Below are 17,007 nucleotides of genomic sequence, written 5' to 3' on the forward strand. Positions count from 1 at the left end.
GGTTTTTTTTCAAGCTCTTTCTATCTGAACAACTAGTTTTAGCATTTATCATTGCACATTTTATTTATGTTCAATAGCTCTTTTTCTACAGTAGCTCTTTCTAAGGGTTTTTTTTTCAAAATCCTTTTGCACATTTTATTTATGTTCAGTAGCTATTTCTAGCTCAAGCAAATCCACAAACTTATAAAAGGTTTTCATATTTTTACAAGGTTGTCTGTTGACTGCTGAATATAAAACCCCTTCAATATAGGAGTCGTCGAGTCAGCAAAAAAAAAAAAAAAAAAAAAAATTACTGGCCCCTCTTTTGGGCCACTGTAAACACTGGTTTGTCCATAAAGTCATCCTACATAATGTAAAGAAGATTCTGTGAAAATATAATCTTGATATTTTTAATATAGACTTAGTAAGTCTGTGTCAAAGATCAATATTGACCGAGTAAGGATGTGTCACGGATTGAAATCAATGTGAAAGGCCATTTTGAGGCGGGCTTTAGCCTAAATGAATATTTATCTAATGTAGTGGAGTAATATAAAGTAATCCGCAATCGTAAGATTCATTCATGCTTTTTTATAGGTTGCACATCATTTTCTGTACAATATCAGTTTTCATTCTTGATAGAGACTCCTGCTTTGAACTATTATCCTAAGGGAATATTTTGATTTGTGTCCATGAAGTAGGCCTTAGATTAGTTGGAAACCAAAAAAGGCGTCCTCCATCAGTGGGAGAGACTGGCTCATATCTGGTGTGATGGTAACACAAGTAGCTCTAGTGTTGTTGGATTATTCATTGGCCTTCAGATAATCTACTGTTATGTGTGTAGGGGTCTATGTGTTTGTTTATGTCTATGTCAGTATATGTGTGAGAGCCGTGATGGTATGCTTGTTGAAATCCATTGATTAGGCAAACTACATGCTAAATGATTATTTATGTTTTGTTGTGTATAGATGCATTTTTCATGTGTGTGTGTGTGCGTGTGTGTGTGTGTGTGTGTGTGTGTGTGTGTGTGTGTGTACATTGTTTATTTGGTCATGTGTCTATGGAACTGAATATTCTTCTTCCTTGGTAATTATCTCTAGGGTCTTAACTAACCTTGGTATGTTCTCATAACAATAGCTTAGTTTACACTACTCATTTTTCACACATGGTTGTGTGTGAGTGTGTGTGTGTGTGTGTGTGTGTGTATGAGGCGCTATGTGCTTTTATTCTCTGCTGACTTGCGCTGTGAGGTTATCTGAACACAAATATGATCAAAACAGCTTTGCTTTTTTGCAGTGAATGCCACATGAAGTAGTTTACAGACTCCAGACCTTATTTTGTAGATCATTTTAAAGTCTTGCTTTTAAAACAATTCAAGAAATGTTGAGATTTAACTTTAAAATGCATCTATTGTCTTACATTGTTAGAATTTTAGTTATATAAAATGTTATTCACAGCAATTGCGTTTTAATACCCATGTAGACGTAACGGGTCTTTTATCAGTTTGTATACTGACTAGTGAATTATTTTTTGTGTTGTTTGCATATATTTAAACATTTATACCGTAGTGACACAGGACACTGCCTTTGTGTTTATTTGCACATGTAGTCGACTGAAAACATGACGTGTGCTGAGTGTCATGACAACAGCAACGTGGCACTGATTAAGCATTTACATAGAACAGAAGCTGATAACATCACCTGTCTAACATGAACATTCTGTCAGTATTTACTCGCAGTGTGCTGTTGTTTTCAAAGAAAGTAGATATTTTTTCTCAGAAAGTAGATCTTTTTTTAATGTCTATGTGCCATGCAGCTACACAACCGAGGGCTGCTCCAGAAGGAAAAGAACATCAATAACTCTTTACAATAATGTTGCATTTTTTAACAATAGTGAGCAACAATAAAAATTTTAACAACATAATAAGAAAGACAAATACTATGATAGTTTTTTAAAATGTATATATTTAAAAAAAAACTATAATAATTAAAATACATACTGTAATTTGAAAAAGTGTTTACCCCCTTCCTTATTTTTATTTTTTTATTTTTTGCATGTTTGTCACTAATGCTTCAGATCATTAAACAATGTAAATATTAATCAAGTATAACATAAGTAAACACAACATGCAGTTTTTAAATGAACGTTTTTATTATAAAGGGAAAACAAAATCCAAACACTAATGGCCCTGTGTGAAAAAGTATTTGCCCCATTGATATATCATTGATATTTAAATTTGTTTCATGATCTGAAACATTAAAGTGTGACAAACATGCAAACAAACAAACAAATCAGGATGGGGGTCAACACTTTTTCACACCACTGTATAGTTTATGTTTAATTCAGCATTTACTTTTACAATTTACAATTAAAAATAAGTAACTGTTGACATGCACAATGAACTAACATGGACAATTGTATTGGCATTAAAAAGAAATGATTAATAAATGATGAAAAACTATATTAGTCATTGTTAGTTCATGTTAGCCAATGTATTTACTCAAATACAACCTTATTGTCAAGTGTCACCAAAGCATGCAAGAAAGTAGCAACCGAAAGCAAAATGGCATTGGTTCACAGTAACACATGCATATAGTGATCAACAGTGGCAGCCGGTGACTTCTTTCATGGAAGCCATTTATTCGAGGGCGCACGATGCGAAGTTCAGTCTCAACATGTATGTAGCCGTCATGTGTGTGGTTCGTAATTTCCAAATATGTGTACTGCTTGTCGAGAGATCCTATGTGCATTACGTGTTTTGTCAAAATAAGTGCCCGCTGCAGATGCGCCCAAAGGGTTCATGATAAAAGAGACGGTCACGTTTGACAGATACTCGCAGAATCTCATGCATAATCAGAGTTTAGTGTTAAGGGAGTGTCTTGCGTGTATTTTGTAAACGTGAGCGACTCTTTTATCATAAATGGTTTTGACGCGTGTGCAGCAGACACTTATTTTGACAAAACACGTGATGCACATGGTTTACATGACTCAACAAACACATATTTTGAAAACCCGAGCAACACACATGACACTCTGAACACATATTTTGAATTTGCATCCCTCGGAAGAGCAGTCATGAACCGCCACTGGTGACGGTTAAAATCTAGGTGTGTTCTTACAAACCTCTTATATGATTTAGAAAGCATCATGTCACGTTGACTACTCGTATGCATTAGAATAATAATAAAACAAAGCTCTTAATGTGCAGAAGGCTTTATCTTAGAGGACACAGAGAGCAACGCTGCACTCTCATGAGGTCTGGTTTGGACAGATATCTCAGGTGTCGCTGGCTGATTTTTAGAGCGGTTAAAGCACATATTTGAACAGAGCAAAGATTTAAAGAGAAAGTGTTTGCGTGATGATTCATGACTTTTTGAAGTGAAAAATCTTTTGTCTTTATCTCCCATCTCTCTTTCCCCATCTATCTCCCTACTGGTACATCTCTATCTCTTTCTTAATCTTTCTCTTTTTGTCTATTGTTTTTTTCCACCCCCGAAAATATTGGCATGATTATGTTTTGTTACAATATTGCCAAAATATTATACATAAAACAAATTATGACAAGAAATAAACGATATCACAATAAAACAAGCATATAGATATATATAAATCTCTCTCTTCATCTCTCTGTCTGTCTCAGGGACGAATGGGGTTGTGTTGAAGGCATCATGGAGATCTTTGACATGCTGCTGGCCACCACCTCTAGATTCAGAGAACTGAAGCTACAGAGAGAGGAATATGTCTGCCTCAAAGCCATGATCCTTCTCAATTCTAGTACGACACATCTCTGTTTCTGTGTGTTATTGTGTGAGAGTAATATTTGAAGAGTTTGGTTCCAAAGTGAACAAATAAATAAATCCATTTTGACTAATTTTGGTAAAAATGTGCTTCTATACCAAGAAAGTGACAAGATGAAAATCACTATTACAAACTTTCACATAGCATCTATAGGTTATAATAATATTAAAAATTCAAATCCATAATTTGATTTTCAAGGATTTATTATAAAAACTTTCCCCCCCCAAATGCTATAAATCTATTGAATTAATATATAAATGTGCATTCACCTTTTCCATGTTATATTGGTTTAGTTGACTAGTGGTACACACTGATAAAAAAATAAACATTAATGGCATTAAAGGTGCAGTGTGTACATTTTAGCGAAGTATAGTGGTCAGGTTGCGAATTGCAACCAACGGCTCATTCCACTGCTTACCCCTTGCTTTTAAAACGCATAGAGAAGCTACGGTAGCCACCACCGGAAAAATATGTCATCGTCAGAGACAACATAGTAAAAAAGTTTGTCCGTTAAGGGCTTCTGTAGAAACATTGCGACACAAAATGGTGACTTCCACGTAAGGGGACCCCTTGTGTTTGTAGATAAAACTCCTCATTCTAAGGTAATAAAAACATAATTCATTATAAAAAGGTCTTTATACACCCCTTAAAATATAGTTTTGTATATTATTTTGCATTTGTGTCAAGAGATCCTTTTAAAAATTACACACTGCACCTTTAACCAAAACACTATGTCATATTAAGAACACTGTCATTGTTGCTGTTATCCTTGGGACGTCATCACTGAACTTTTTTGACAACTATCAGCTGTAAAATGTTTTGTCCTGCTAGATATTTGTTGACTTTGAGTAAAATAATGGAAAGTTTTTCATAAGATCTGCTGGGGTCAATGTGTAAGCATGACAGAAGATTGACGCAACAGCTGGCATTTTTCCGCCTCTGATGTAAATTATTCGATTTTGATGGCTTACGTTTCTTCTCCACCACAGAAAACCACCACAGGTTTGTCAATGTCATTAAAAGTATTATTTTGTTTTTGTTTGTTTGTTGATACACAACTTAGATGAGGAAAACTAGGATTCTGTTTGTATTCAAAGCGCCGCCATTATTGTTTATAATGCGTGGAATGGTGCGCTGCGATTGGTTAAGTGGATTTATTGCATCCTGCAGAGAAGGAGGACTAGGGTTTTTTGTGGATTGGAAAAAAGGGAGAAAAGATGACAGAATAACATGGTGGATATCGGATTTTGCATACAATTAAAGGAACAGTATGTAAGAAATTTGCATCAATTAATCATAAAATGGCCCTTATATGTCACTAGACATGAAGAAATCATTTTCATTTCAAATACTTCTATCACTGACAACAGTGGTCTGGCCAGGATATTGTCGTTTAAAAAGTGAAGTTGCAGCCCTCAACTGATGTTTATGTTGTCATGTTGTGTATTGGCCACCAGTTGTGTGATTGCAGTACCAGTTTTAGCCACAAGTTTTGTCATTGCAGTACCAGTTTACATACTGTTCCTTTAAGAATTTACTATTTAATACTGATACATTACTTATTTTGGTGGTAGCTAATTTTGGAACCAAATTCTTTATTTATTTGTATCTCCATGTGGACTGCAAATGTTAATAGATTCAAATCATCAGTTTGTTACATATAGCAAGTAACATATAAGGATTTTAGTGCATTTTTTCCCTTGGTAAACGCTCCAAATTCTTACTTAAAAATGCACATTTTCAATAGTGGTCCTAATTTGAACCTTATTGTATTTTTTCTTTTACTGTCTCAGATCTCTTGTTTTGTTTGTATTAACAGATAACTGTTCAAGCTTGCCGGAGACTCCTGCAGATGTGGATAGTCGAGGGAAGGTTCTGAAGCTGCTGGACTCAGTGACCGATGCTCTGGTTTGGACCATCTCCAGAACTGGACTGTCCACGCAACAGCAATCCATTCGTCTCGCCCACCTGCTGATGCTGCTATCACATATTCGACATCTCAGGTACCCCTGGAGACTGTGTGTGTGGTTTTTGCAGCTTTTGTCTACTGCACAGAAGTTGGGTAATTTATATACTGTGATTTCTCTTTTACCCACCATCCCATAACGGGTTTTTACTAGCTTGCTCTTCTAGATCATACAGATATAATGTCTCACACTCCTTTTCTCCTGTTGCCTGTAGCAACAAAGGCATTGAGCATCTGTCAAGCATGAAGAGAAAAAACGTGGTGTTGCTGTATGATCTTCTGCTGGAGATGCTGGATGCTAACACGTCTCAGAGCAGCCGGATGCTAGATACCCACACCGAACCCAACCACACGTCCAGAAAGCAGACAGCACTAACAGAGGAGAACAGCCAGGAGAGCCACCACAGACCACGGTGACTCAATACTCATTATTATACAGTTTTTTGAGGATCCTAAATGGGCGTCGGAACCAAATGTGGCACATACAGTACTGTGCAAAAGCCACAATGCCAGAATTAAATTGGTTGTTTTTGCAATGTTATAGTGATCATGTATAATTGTTTCTCAGTCTATTTAATAGAATACATCCAGCAAATACAGGAAATGTGTATGTAGTATTAAAAACTCTATAAAAATGTAAACTGATGTGTCAAGTTTTGAGGGTAAACTCTCCTTCTACTTGAGCAATAGTAGGAAACTGCAGGATCTCTTAAACCTAAATAAAATGAAATCCTAATTTCTAATTTTAAAGAAATTAGTTTTTTACTTCATTCTGCTTAAAAACGCTCAAGTTGTGTTTAGTGCCAAGAGAGGTCACACTAAACATAGACAGTGCCTAAAGAAGACATTTAGTCCTGAACATTTAATATTTATTTTTTTGTACATATTTTCTGTATTTTCTGTTTGTATCTTAAAGGTGCAGTGTGTACATTTTAGCGGCATTCAGTGGTGAGGTTGCGAATTGCAACCAATTGCTCAGTCCACCGCTCACCCCTCACTTTTGAAACGCATAGAGAAGCTACGGTAGCCGCCACCGGAAAAACATGTAATTGACCGAGACAACTTAGTAAAAAAAGTTTGTCCGGTAAGGGCTTCCGTAGAAACATGGCGGCACAAAATGGCGACTTCCACGTAAGGGGATCCTCTGTAGATGTACATAAAAACGTCTCATTCTCAGGTAATAAAAACATAACAGTTCATCATAAAAAGGTCTTTATACACCCCTGATAATATAGTTTTGTATAATATTTTGCATTTCTGTCAAGAGATCCTTCTAAAAATTACACACTGCACCTTTAATAAAATAGAAGTGCGTCTTCACCATGTGTCAGAGCACTGTCCACTACACCATTGGCTCCGACTATTTTATATTATTTGTTGATATGTTTTAGTGTTGTTACAAATGTTAACATTCGTAATAGAAGCCAAGCTAATATAAAAAATATGCTTTGGCAAGCAACTCACAGGCACCATGTAAGAGACCACTGCACTAGAGGAATGCCATAATAAATTAAACTCAAATCCACTTGGCTCCTTTAGAGTTCATATAATTCAATCTCAATTTCGTTTTTTCACTACTTTCGCATGATGCACTCCCACAACAAGCTTTACAGAGCGTTTAAGCTATAAACGCAATTGTTTAAAAGGCTCCAGAATACAAGAAAATGGGATCTACTCCAGTAAATATTTTGGACCCACCCACATTTATATTGCGTCCCACGCCCATGTTAAATATGAACTGTTAATCAGTCATGAGAATTATTTATATATATTATTTCTATAAACATTTTGCACGACTTAAAGGAGACATTTCACAAGACTTTTTAAAGATGTAAAATAAATCTTTGGTGTCTCAAGAGTACATATGTAAAGTTTTATCTCAAAATACCATATAAATAATTTATTATAACATTTTAAAATTGACACTTATTGGTGTGAGCAAAAATGTGCTGTTTTGGGTGCGTCCTTTAAAATGCCAAGCTGATCTCTGCACTAAATGGCAGTGTCGTGCTTGGATAGTGCAGATTCTGGGCCCTATTTTAACGATCTAAGCGCATTGTCTAAAGCGCACAGCACAATGTCTAAATGGGCGTGTCCGAATCCACTTTTGCTAATTTAACGACGGGGAAAATGGTTTGTGCGCCGAGCGCATGGTCGAAAAGGGTTGGTCCTATTGTAATGGGAGTATTTTGGGCGTAACGTGCAATAAACCAATGAGAGTCTCAGCTCTCATCCCCTTTAAAAACATGTTGCGCTGGCGCTATGTCTAATCCCTATTTAGATGACGGACTTTGTAAACTGAAAAACTAAGCGGAGGAAGAAGACCACCAGTTTTTAGATTTATTTTAAATAACTGTGTTGTTTTTCACTTGTATTGAAATTGTTATTTTTTATTAAAATCTTTAAAAATCGTTTTCTTTTAGTCATGGAAGTAAAAAAGCAGGCTTTTAATTGCTTTAAATGTATGGCTATCCAATATCATCAAAAAATACTTTACAAGTATGTAAGAAAAGGTTTGTACTCTAAAAATACTTTATTTGTAACAAACAGGAGATAAAATATTTACAAAAGGCTTTCCGCGCGTTTCAGCACTTGGACAGCATCACAAGTTTTTTTAACCTTTTTTTAAGCATAAAAATGTTTCTCATTTCACCATATCCACAGGTACAGAGTCATCATATACAATAAATCCGTGAGGTAGCATTAAAAAAAAAAAAACATGATGCATTTGTTTAAAGCAAAGCATTTATTTACTTACCAGTCTACAGGTGAAGCAGCTCTTTGCGCCTTCTTACGTCTCATAATTGTCCTCATTTATGTCCAAGAGACTCAATAATAATCTTTTACATTCAATCCTTTAATCTTTCATATTTAAAAGCGTTTTGGTGCTGCTGCGCATTCATGTACTATGTGATAAGCAAACCCGCGTTGTCGTCCCGTTGAGGCGCATATTACTAATGCGCTCTTTAAATAACATAAAACACATTGCGCCATTGACTTTAGACTTTAGAGCAGGTTTTTGTTGGTCAATGGCGTAGTCTATTTTAGTTGCCTCAAACAATGCGCCTGAACACACCTCATTTTCAGACCAGGACGCCCATTGGCGCAAAAGGGGGCGCAAATGCATTTGCTATTTAAACAACGTGGCGCTAAACGTGAAAATTATAATTGCGCTGGGTGGAAACTAGCGAAAGACACTTGCGTCGCGCATTGCGCTGCATTGCGCCGGGTGTAAGATAGAGCCCTAAAGGGCGGTCTTATCCCAAATTTCAAGAAGCTATTTTTTCACATGCTTGCAGTAGGCTTGCCGCGATAGTCGGTGAAACGGTGATAACCGGTGCTTCAGCCTCTCACCGGTTATATCACTTGCCCACCGCGACACCGTCTTTCACCGTCGTGTTGGTATTTTTGTGTTATTAAATCATTTAGTTTGGTTAGAGAGAGCAAACACTTACAACTGAATGTGTCTGTTGTCTGAATTCAGCGGGGCTGAACGGGCGTCACGTCATAGAGGAGCCGCAGGTGTCAGATTTCATTTATTTCTGTAAGAGTTTGCGAGGCGAGCTGACTGACCAGATGATGACAGAAGCCGCGTGCTTTGCTCGTTTTTGTTATAATATACATATATTATGTTTAATATAAGCGGGATCGTTTTGTTGTTGTGTTTTTCATCAAGAAAAATATTAAACCCATCATTCAAGCAGCGCTTTTATGGAGAAGTAGCCGGTTGCTTTGCTTGGGACTGGCGGGTTCTGTGAGAATTACCTGCGCACATTGACTCAAGCACTTAAGTAAACCAGCTGTTGCACTCACATTGCACGCAAATTCATTGGCGATTTAACGCAGCTTACGCAAGCGATGCATTTAAACAGTTGCGTAATTCAAAAGTGAAAGTAAAATGTGCACGTCTGCATGCACATTTATAAGCCCCTCCCACTCGGTGATACCGGGATCACGCGAGTTTGTGACGCGCTGATTAACCGGTGGGAAAATTCCGTCACCGCGGCAACCCTAGCTTGCAGAGAATTGTTTACCAAAACTAAGTTACTGGGTTGATCTTTTTCACATTTTCTAGGTTGATAGAAGCACTGGAGACCCCATTATAGCATTTAAACATGGAAAAAGTCAGATTTTCATGATATGTCCCCTTTAAATGTATATTCCGAGACAACTTTATGCTTCAAACAGCATCTTTGCATGTACGAATCGCACTTAATGTTTGCATTTAAAATATATAGTTTTCTTCATCCGCTAGACCTCTTTTGTAGGGATGAGACTGTATGAAAATTTCATATTATGATTATAGTGACCAAAGTTATCACGATTATCAATATTATCATGGTTTTGTTAAAATAAGATGGAAATGTTTAAAAAGAACTGATACACACACTGAAAACATTTGAACAAGTTTACATTTAATATTTCATGTCCTTGAAATTATTTCTGCGGTAAAAAATAATAAATCTGTCTAATAAGTGTACCGTGAATGAATACAATACATTATCCCTTAAATGCTTTCTTGTGCAAAACACTATGTTGCATGTGCGCGCCTGCGTCAAACTGATTCTGGCTGGACAGGATTTACCGCAAGTAATGATAATTAAATTTTAAACGATAATACTAACCGTCAGGACATTTTACCATGGTTAACCGTGAAACCGGTAATCATCCCATCCATACTCTATTGCAAATAGAGCACTCACATGTTTTACATATTGTAACATACTGTAATTCTGGATCATTAATGTTTTGCAAAATTAAATGTATTGTGATGATTGGTTTAAAATGTAATATTTTTTAAATGTAAAAGGTTTTCATAGCTGAAGTAACATTATGACATATTGTCTGCCTCTCTAGATCTACGGAGACAGTGACCGGGAAATTATGTTCTAGCCCAAACAGAGAGCACATGGATACAGACTGACATTCTCTCTTTTGTGGGGTAAAAATCTCTCTGGATCCAGCATTAGTCTGATCTGGAAAAGACAATTATAGATAGTAAATGACAACCTGAACCGAACTGGGTTTACAAACAGTTCTCAATCCTGCTTCATCATTACCGACATTAAATTTGAACTACATCATTTGCCTTTTCTTTTGGCATAATGTCAACATGGAGAAATGTCCTATCATGACAAATGTTGTGTTTAATGTTCTCAGTCTCTCATTCTACTGCTGAATCTTTTAATAGACGAAGCCGTTTCCATCAAAGGTGAAATGTGTTATTTCTGTAAAACAATAATAGGGATGTTTTCAAAGTTTCAAACACTCCCCATCTCTTATTGACTGGTTGCTAGTTCAATTTAATTCAAATTTATATAAAAAAAACACATTGTACAACAAACTGTAGAGCGAAGAAAAACAAAATAATTTTAAATTTTTTTATTTTTGGGGTAGTCCACACCAAACTCACACCACTGAGTAAATCAGTGTTGTCATGTCCAGTTAGGTTAGGTTCCCCAAAAATATAATAATATTGATTGAGAAATTACACATTGCATCTAAAATATTTAGTATTTAGCAAGTATACCAGTTAATAGTAAAGTGAGGATTGACCAAATCAAACATCTCTAATAAATGATGCCTTATTTCTCATACTCTGTAAAGACTGGCCAAACTACTACTCTATGAAAAGGTGCATAGTACATAAGTTTATGCATTTTTGTACATCATGTCTGTATTTGTAAGATGCTGGGGTTGTTGTAATTGCTGGTCTGTGGTGCTTGCTGATTGTAAAGTTTTCGTGGTGATTGTAAATGTGACTTAAAATGTCTATGTCTTGTTCATGTATGATGAGTCTTGTTCAGTGTTTTATGTAAAGTCTGGCTTTTGTGCACATTTAACAGAAAAGTCTTATTTTATTCTGAAAGCATGACTTTTGGGATGTTTTATTTCAGATGTGTTGGATGATTGAAAAACATCCAGTGGCTCAACCACATTTTGCAGGTGCTAAAAGTGTTTACATTGGTCTCTGCATCCCGAGGTAAAGAAAGCACGAACTAACAGCATGAACACAGCAGAAGACCAAAAAACTAGATTTTTATTGGCAAAACTGTACACAGACAAATTAAATAAGTTGTGTGGGGATTAGATGACACATTTATACACATTTATTTGTATCCAACAACTTTAAACTTTAAACAAAAAAGTAAATGCGCAAACTGCACACTTATCTCTGTTGTCTTTGTCCACCAGCTCACATTTGCAGCGCAACATTTTCTGCAAATAAATTCATGATGAAGTAAATATTTCTCTGGGATTTATGGCATATTTTAGTTGATCCATAATGAAATCCATATAATAATTAATTTAAAACACACAGACTGAAAAACATTCTTTACGTAAATAACCGGACAAAACTTATGATGCGACACTTTTAGTAAAGTAGCACGGGTATATTTGTATTGTATGGGTTAAAATTATAGATTTTATATGCCAAAAATCATTAGAATATTAAGTAAAGATCATGTTGCATGAAGATATTTGGTAAATTTCCTAATGTAAATATATACAAAATGTATTTATCATTAGTAATATGTGTTGCTAAGGACTTAATTTAGACAACTTTAAAGGCGATTTTCTCAGTATTTAGATTTTCTTGCACCCTCAAATTCCAAACTTTCAAATAGTTTTAACTCGGCAAAATATTGTCCTATCCTAACAAACGATACATCAACGGAAAACGTATTTATTATTTTTAGGCATATTTATTTATAGCTTTTAGATGATGTATAAATCTCAATTTCAAAAAATGACTTTTATGACTGGTTTGGTGGTCCAGGTTCACAATTATGCGTAAATTTCACTGTGTAGGTTTTGCCATGACAGTAGCAACATCAATAGACAAATAATTTTCTGATATGTGTAGAAATAAAAATAAATACATTCACACATATACTTTTGAAATGGCTTTAAAATTAGTGTCTGTGAAACACCTAAACAACCCAAACAGAGCAATGTATATTATTTTACATCTCTATTGAGATGACGTAATAATTGGATAATTTAACAATTTCAGTATTTTTTCACGCACACACAAAACTTAAAAGCTGAATAAATTAACATTTGCACACACCCTGACAGCTCGCTGTCTCTTCATTCTTAACAAGCTAAAAATAAAGTCATTGCAAGTCACTGCACACCTAGACTTCAATTTGTATAAACATAACCTGATCATCAGGTGTTTTATCAGTCAAACATCTCAAGGATTTCTATTTAAAAATACAGATGGCTCAAAGTCTATGCGAGCTATAGATTATATTTTAAAAATAAATACTTTTTTCCCGTGACCAAGAGCATTTGACTCAATGGCAGATGACTTCTGTTCTGCTACATACTATAAATTTAGTGCACCTTTGATGAGGATTTCTTTCATGTAAGAATACATATATACATGTTTCTAGGGGTTAATGTGACTTTAGCACAATCCCTCTTTGATGCTGGAACCTGAAACAGGAAGTGATGTCACTGTACAAGTGCACGGTTCTGATTGTTGCAGACATGTTACTGGCTTTATCTCTCATGGCCATAGGAGATAAATCCAGTAAACGTGTCCCACTAATTCTAAACTGTGTTAACCAACGGTACAGGGTTTATTCTCATGTGGGTGGTGGTCCGTTGGTGTAGAGAAGCATGGGGTAAAATGATCGGGCAAAGTTGTTGGAGAGAGTGCAGCTGTAGTCATCTTCTGAGAGAGGCACCAGACAGGCCACAACCAGCAAGAGTAGAAAGAGGACGTGCAGAGGAAGAGCAGCGCGTAACACACGATACAGAAACGGCCTTCCTGGGGATGAATCAGACCTGGAAGAAGAAAAATGTGTTATATTTACAACTCATTTTTAATCTTTGTATAATTGTCATGCAATTTTTAATAACTGATAATATCCCAGTTGAAAAAAGTGCACTAAAATACACTTTTTTAAGTACACTTTGGTAAATAAACTACTTTTACATACTCATTTTATACTTATACAGAGAATATGTCGTACTTCTTAAGATAAACTTAAGGACATCTAAGTGTACTCAACTCAATCTAGTGTTATTTTGAGTTGGGTTTTCACAAATTTGACCCTGAAGCACAAATATTTGTATATTGCGCACTGATATATTTGAAGAGTTTGGTTCCAAAATGCAATAAACGCCATTTAAAAAAAAAATTTACCACCAAAATCAGTATTGTATCAGTATTAAAAAGTAAATTCTTCATTTTACGCAAAATCCAATATCCACCGTGTTATTCTGTCATCTTTTCTATCTTTTTTCCAAACCGCGACAACCGCCAGTCCTCCTTCTCTGCAGAATGCAATAAATCCGCTCAACCAATCACATTGCACCATTCCACGCATTGTAAACAACAATGGTGGCGCTTTGAATACACATGGAATCCTAGTTTTCCTCATCTACTTTGTACTTGGAGATCAACAAACAAACAAAACAAAATAGTAATTTTGATGGCATTGATAAACCTGTGTTGGTTTTCTGTGATGGGGAAGAAATGTAAGCTCTCAAAATCGAAGAATTTACGTGAGAGGCACTCGGGCGAAAGAAAAATGCCGTCTGTTGCTTGTTCTCTCGACAGCATCAAGCTTCTGTCATGCTAACACATTGACCCCAGGGGATCTTATGAAAATGTTTCCATTATTAGGGGTCAAGCCCCGAAGGGGCGTAGAACCCTATTGTTATTGTTAGTTTTCTTATTATTATTAGGGGTCAAGCCCCGAAGGGGCGAAGACCCCTATTGTATTTGTTAGTTTTCTTTTTAGGGGTCAAGCCCCGAAGGGGCGAAGACCCCTATTGTATTTGTTAGTTTTCTTTTTACAATTATTATTAGTTATTCTTCTTCCGCCATTGCGGTCTATGGCAGCCCATAGAACCGTACGTAGGAAAGTTATGAAATTTGGCACACTGATAAAGGACACTCCAGTGTGTCCCCACAGCAAATTTGGAGTCTCTATGTCTAACCCGCTAGCGCCACCAACAGTCCAAAGTTGCACTTATGTTTTTGCTTATAACTTCTGGTCCGTATGTCCTAGAAACACAATTTTCATTTCCTCTGATTCCTTGGCTCAAGACGATTCAAAAGGACCCTATGACGTCATTTTCCGTCATAAAATTTTTTCCACTATTTTGAATTATTCGTAAAACCTACTTTTTCGAACTTGTCCTAGAGCTTTTGTCCGATTGCCACGAAAATCGGCACGTAGCATCTAGAGACACTCATGGCAAAAAGTTATCAAAAGAATTTCAATACACCAATCCGTTGTCGTATACCGCCTTAACAAATTTTGCGTAGAGTGCAAAAAAACTGATTTTAGGCTGTATCTTCGTCAAACTTAGGCCTATTGACATGACACTTGGTACTTGTGATGCCAGTCAGGAACTGAGGGTGCATGCACAGTTTCGTTGCAGCGCCACCTAGTGGTCAGATTAATGTATTACACGCCTATAACTTTGGCTGCGGTCAATGTATTGTCACGGGACTTGTTTCCTTGGAGTTTTGAATAGTTGCCGAGTCCAACGATACCAAACTTGCCAGAATTCGCCTTACGGTTAACCCTGCGCAGCAAAATAGCGCTTAAAAAACACGCGCGAATATCTCCGCGAGCGTAATTCTGATCGACTCAAAAACACCATAGGAAGAAACTAACCTTACCTTCTGAACAAAAAGTTCTATTGGCGTTATATTAAAATTTTCATCAGAAATGGCCGAAAAATGCAAAAAACGAAAAATTACCTTTAAATTTTGTATTTTTTACACATAAATGGTTATAACTTCGCAACGAAAAGAGATTTTTTCACCAGATTTGATACGCTGATGTACGACCACAGTCTGAGGCTACACAAAAAAAATTGCTTGCTTGCACCACTAGTTGGCGTTATAATTGAACAAAACCTGTGATATCAAGCCAGCCCTATGGTCATACAACTGTTTCTTCACTAAACTAAAGTGTATAGACATAAAACTAGCTCAATGTAACGTAATCATGACCTGAAGTTGCATGCACAATTTTGTCACAGCGCCACCTAGTGGTTTTGAGATAGAAAATGGTAATTTTTGCCTAAAACTACTGCAACAAACACATCTAAAACCATAAATCATCATGGATTATTCATTTCATGGCTTGGATTATAATCACTGGTGGATGTAAATTTACTGTCTAGAAACCAATGAGAATACCTTATCAACTGTTTTTGCAACAGCTTTTTCTCTGCATCAGAACAGCGTAGAGACATGGGGATGGTTCTTTTGACTCATTTAACTTGCTGTAACATGTTGTGACCCATGTTTTGCCACTGCAAACATCACATACATGTCTTTCAGTGCTCTAATGTTCCATGATCGTCAATAACAGAAGGACGATTGCAGTAGACAAGAACATAGATTATTTTTGTTGATTACTTTTGCATTTTTTTCATCTGAAATCATAAGGTTTCCCTAGGTTCTTTAGTCTGCTTATCCAAACGCAACTTTACATCCTTCTGTGCCCTTTTCGGCTTGACCCCGGCATTGCTGCTTGCAGCTATATTTAGGGGTCAAGCCCCGAAGGGGCGTAGAACCCTATTGTATTTGTTAGTTTTCTTAATTTTATTATTAGGGGTCAAGCCCCGAAGGGGCGTAGAACCCTATTGTTATTGTTAGTTTTCTTATTATTATTATTATTATATATTATTCTTCTTCTTGTTCTTCCGCCATTGAAGTCAATGGCAGCCCATAGAACCGTACATAGGAAAGTTATGAAATTTGGCACACATGTAGAGGACGGTCTTAGAAGTTACTATAGCAACATTGGTGTGTCTGACTCAAACCCTCTAGCGCCACCAACAGTCCAAAAATCCACTTATGTTCATGCTCATAACTTCTGACCCGTGAGTCCTAGAAACTAAATTCTTGTTTCCTCTGAATCCTTGACTCGTGATGATTCAAATGCACACATTGATGTCATTTGTGTCATGCACATCTTTCCGCCATTTTGAATTTTTCGTAAAACCTACTTTTTCGAACTCCTCCTAGACCGTTTGTCCGATTTGCATGTCCTTTGGTATGTAGCATCTAGAGACACCCAAGACAAAAAGTTATCAAAAGCTTTTTGATAGACCAATGCGTTCTCATATAAAGTGACAACATATATGGCGGCGAGCACGCCAAAACGGACGTGTGGCTGTATCTTCAAAACACTTTGGTGTATCGACCCGAAACTTGGTATATGTCATAACAGTCATGACCTGAGGGTGCCTGCAACGTTTCGTCACAGCGCCACCTAGTGGTC

General features: G+C 36.4%; 2 protein-coding genes across 3 annotated transcripts in view; one reads left to right on the forward strand and one right to left on the reverse strand.

Moving 5' to 3' along the window:
- The window catches only part of esr2b (estrogen receptor 2b), a 28,031-nt gene extending 17,209 nt beyond the window's left edge, over positions 1-10,822 (forward strand). For both annotated transcript variants that reach the window (XM_055170329.2, XM_055170330.2), the window contains exons 7-10: positions 3,617-3,750; positions 5,594-5,777; positions 5,956-6,153; positions 10,598-10,822. In XM_055170329.2, the coding sequence (XP_055026304.2) occupies positions 3,617-3,750; positions 5,594-5,777; positions 5,956-6,153; positions 10,598-10,664 (583 nt within the window). In that variant the 3' untranslated portion in view covers positions 10,665-10,822. The remainder of the gene's footprint in view (positions 1-3,616; positions 3,751-5,593; positions 5,778-5,955; positions 6,154-10,597) is intronic.
- Positions 10,823-11,750: 928 nt separating this feature from the next.
- syne2b (spectrin repeat containing, nuclear envelope 2b) overlaps positions 11,751-17,007 on the reverse strand; it is a 191,307-nt gene continuing 186,050 nt past the window's right edge. The window contains exon 132 of the mRNA XM_073873482.1: positions 11,751-13,540. Within this exon, the coding sequence (XP_073729583.1) occupies positions 13,339-13,540 (202 nt within the window). The 3' untranslated portion in view covers positions 11,751-13,338. The remainder of the gene's footprint in view (positions 13,541-17,007) is intronic.

This window comes from Misgurnus anguillicaudatus, chromosome 11 (genome assembly GCF_027580225.2).
Source record: "Misgurnus anguillicaudatus chromosome 11, ASM2758022v2, whole genome shotgun sequence".
Classification (NCBI taxonomy): domain Eukaryota; kingdom Metazoa; phylum Chordata; class Actinopteri; order Cypriniformes; family Cobitidae; genus Misgurnus; species Misgurnus anguillicaudatus.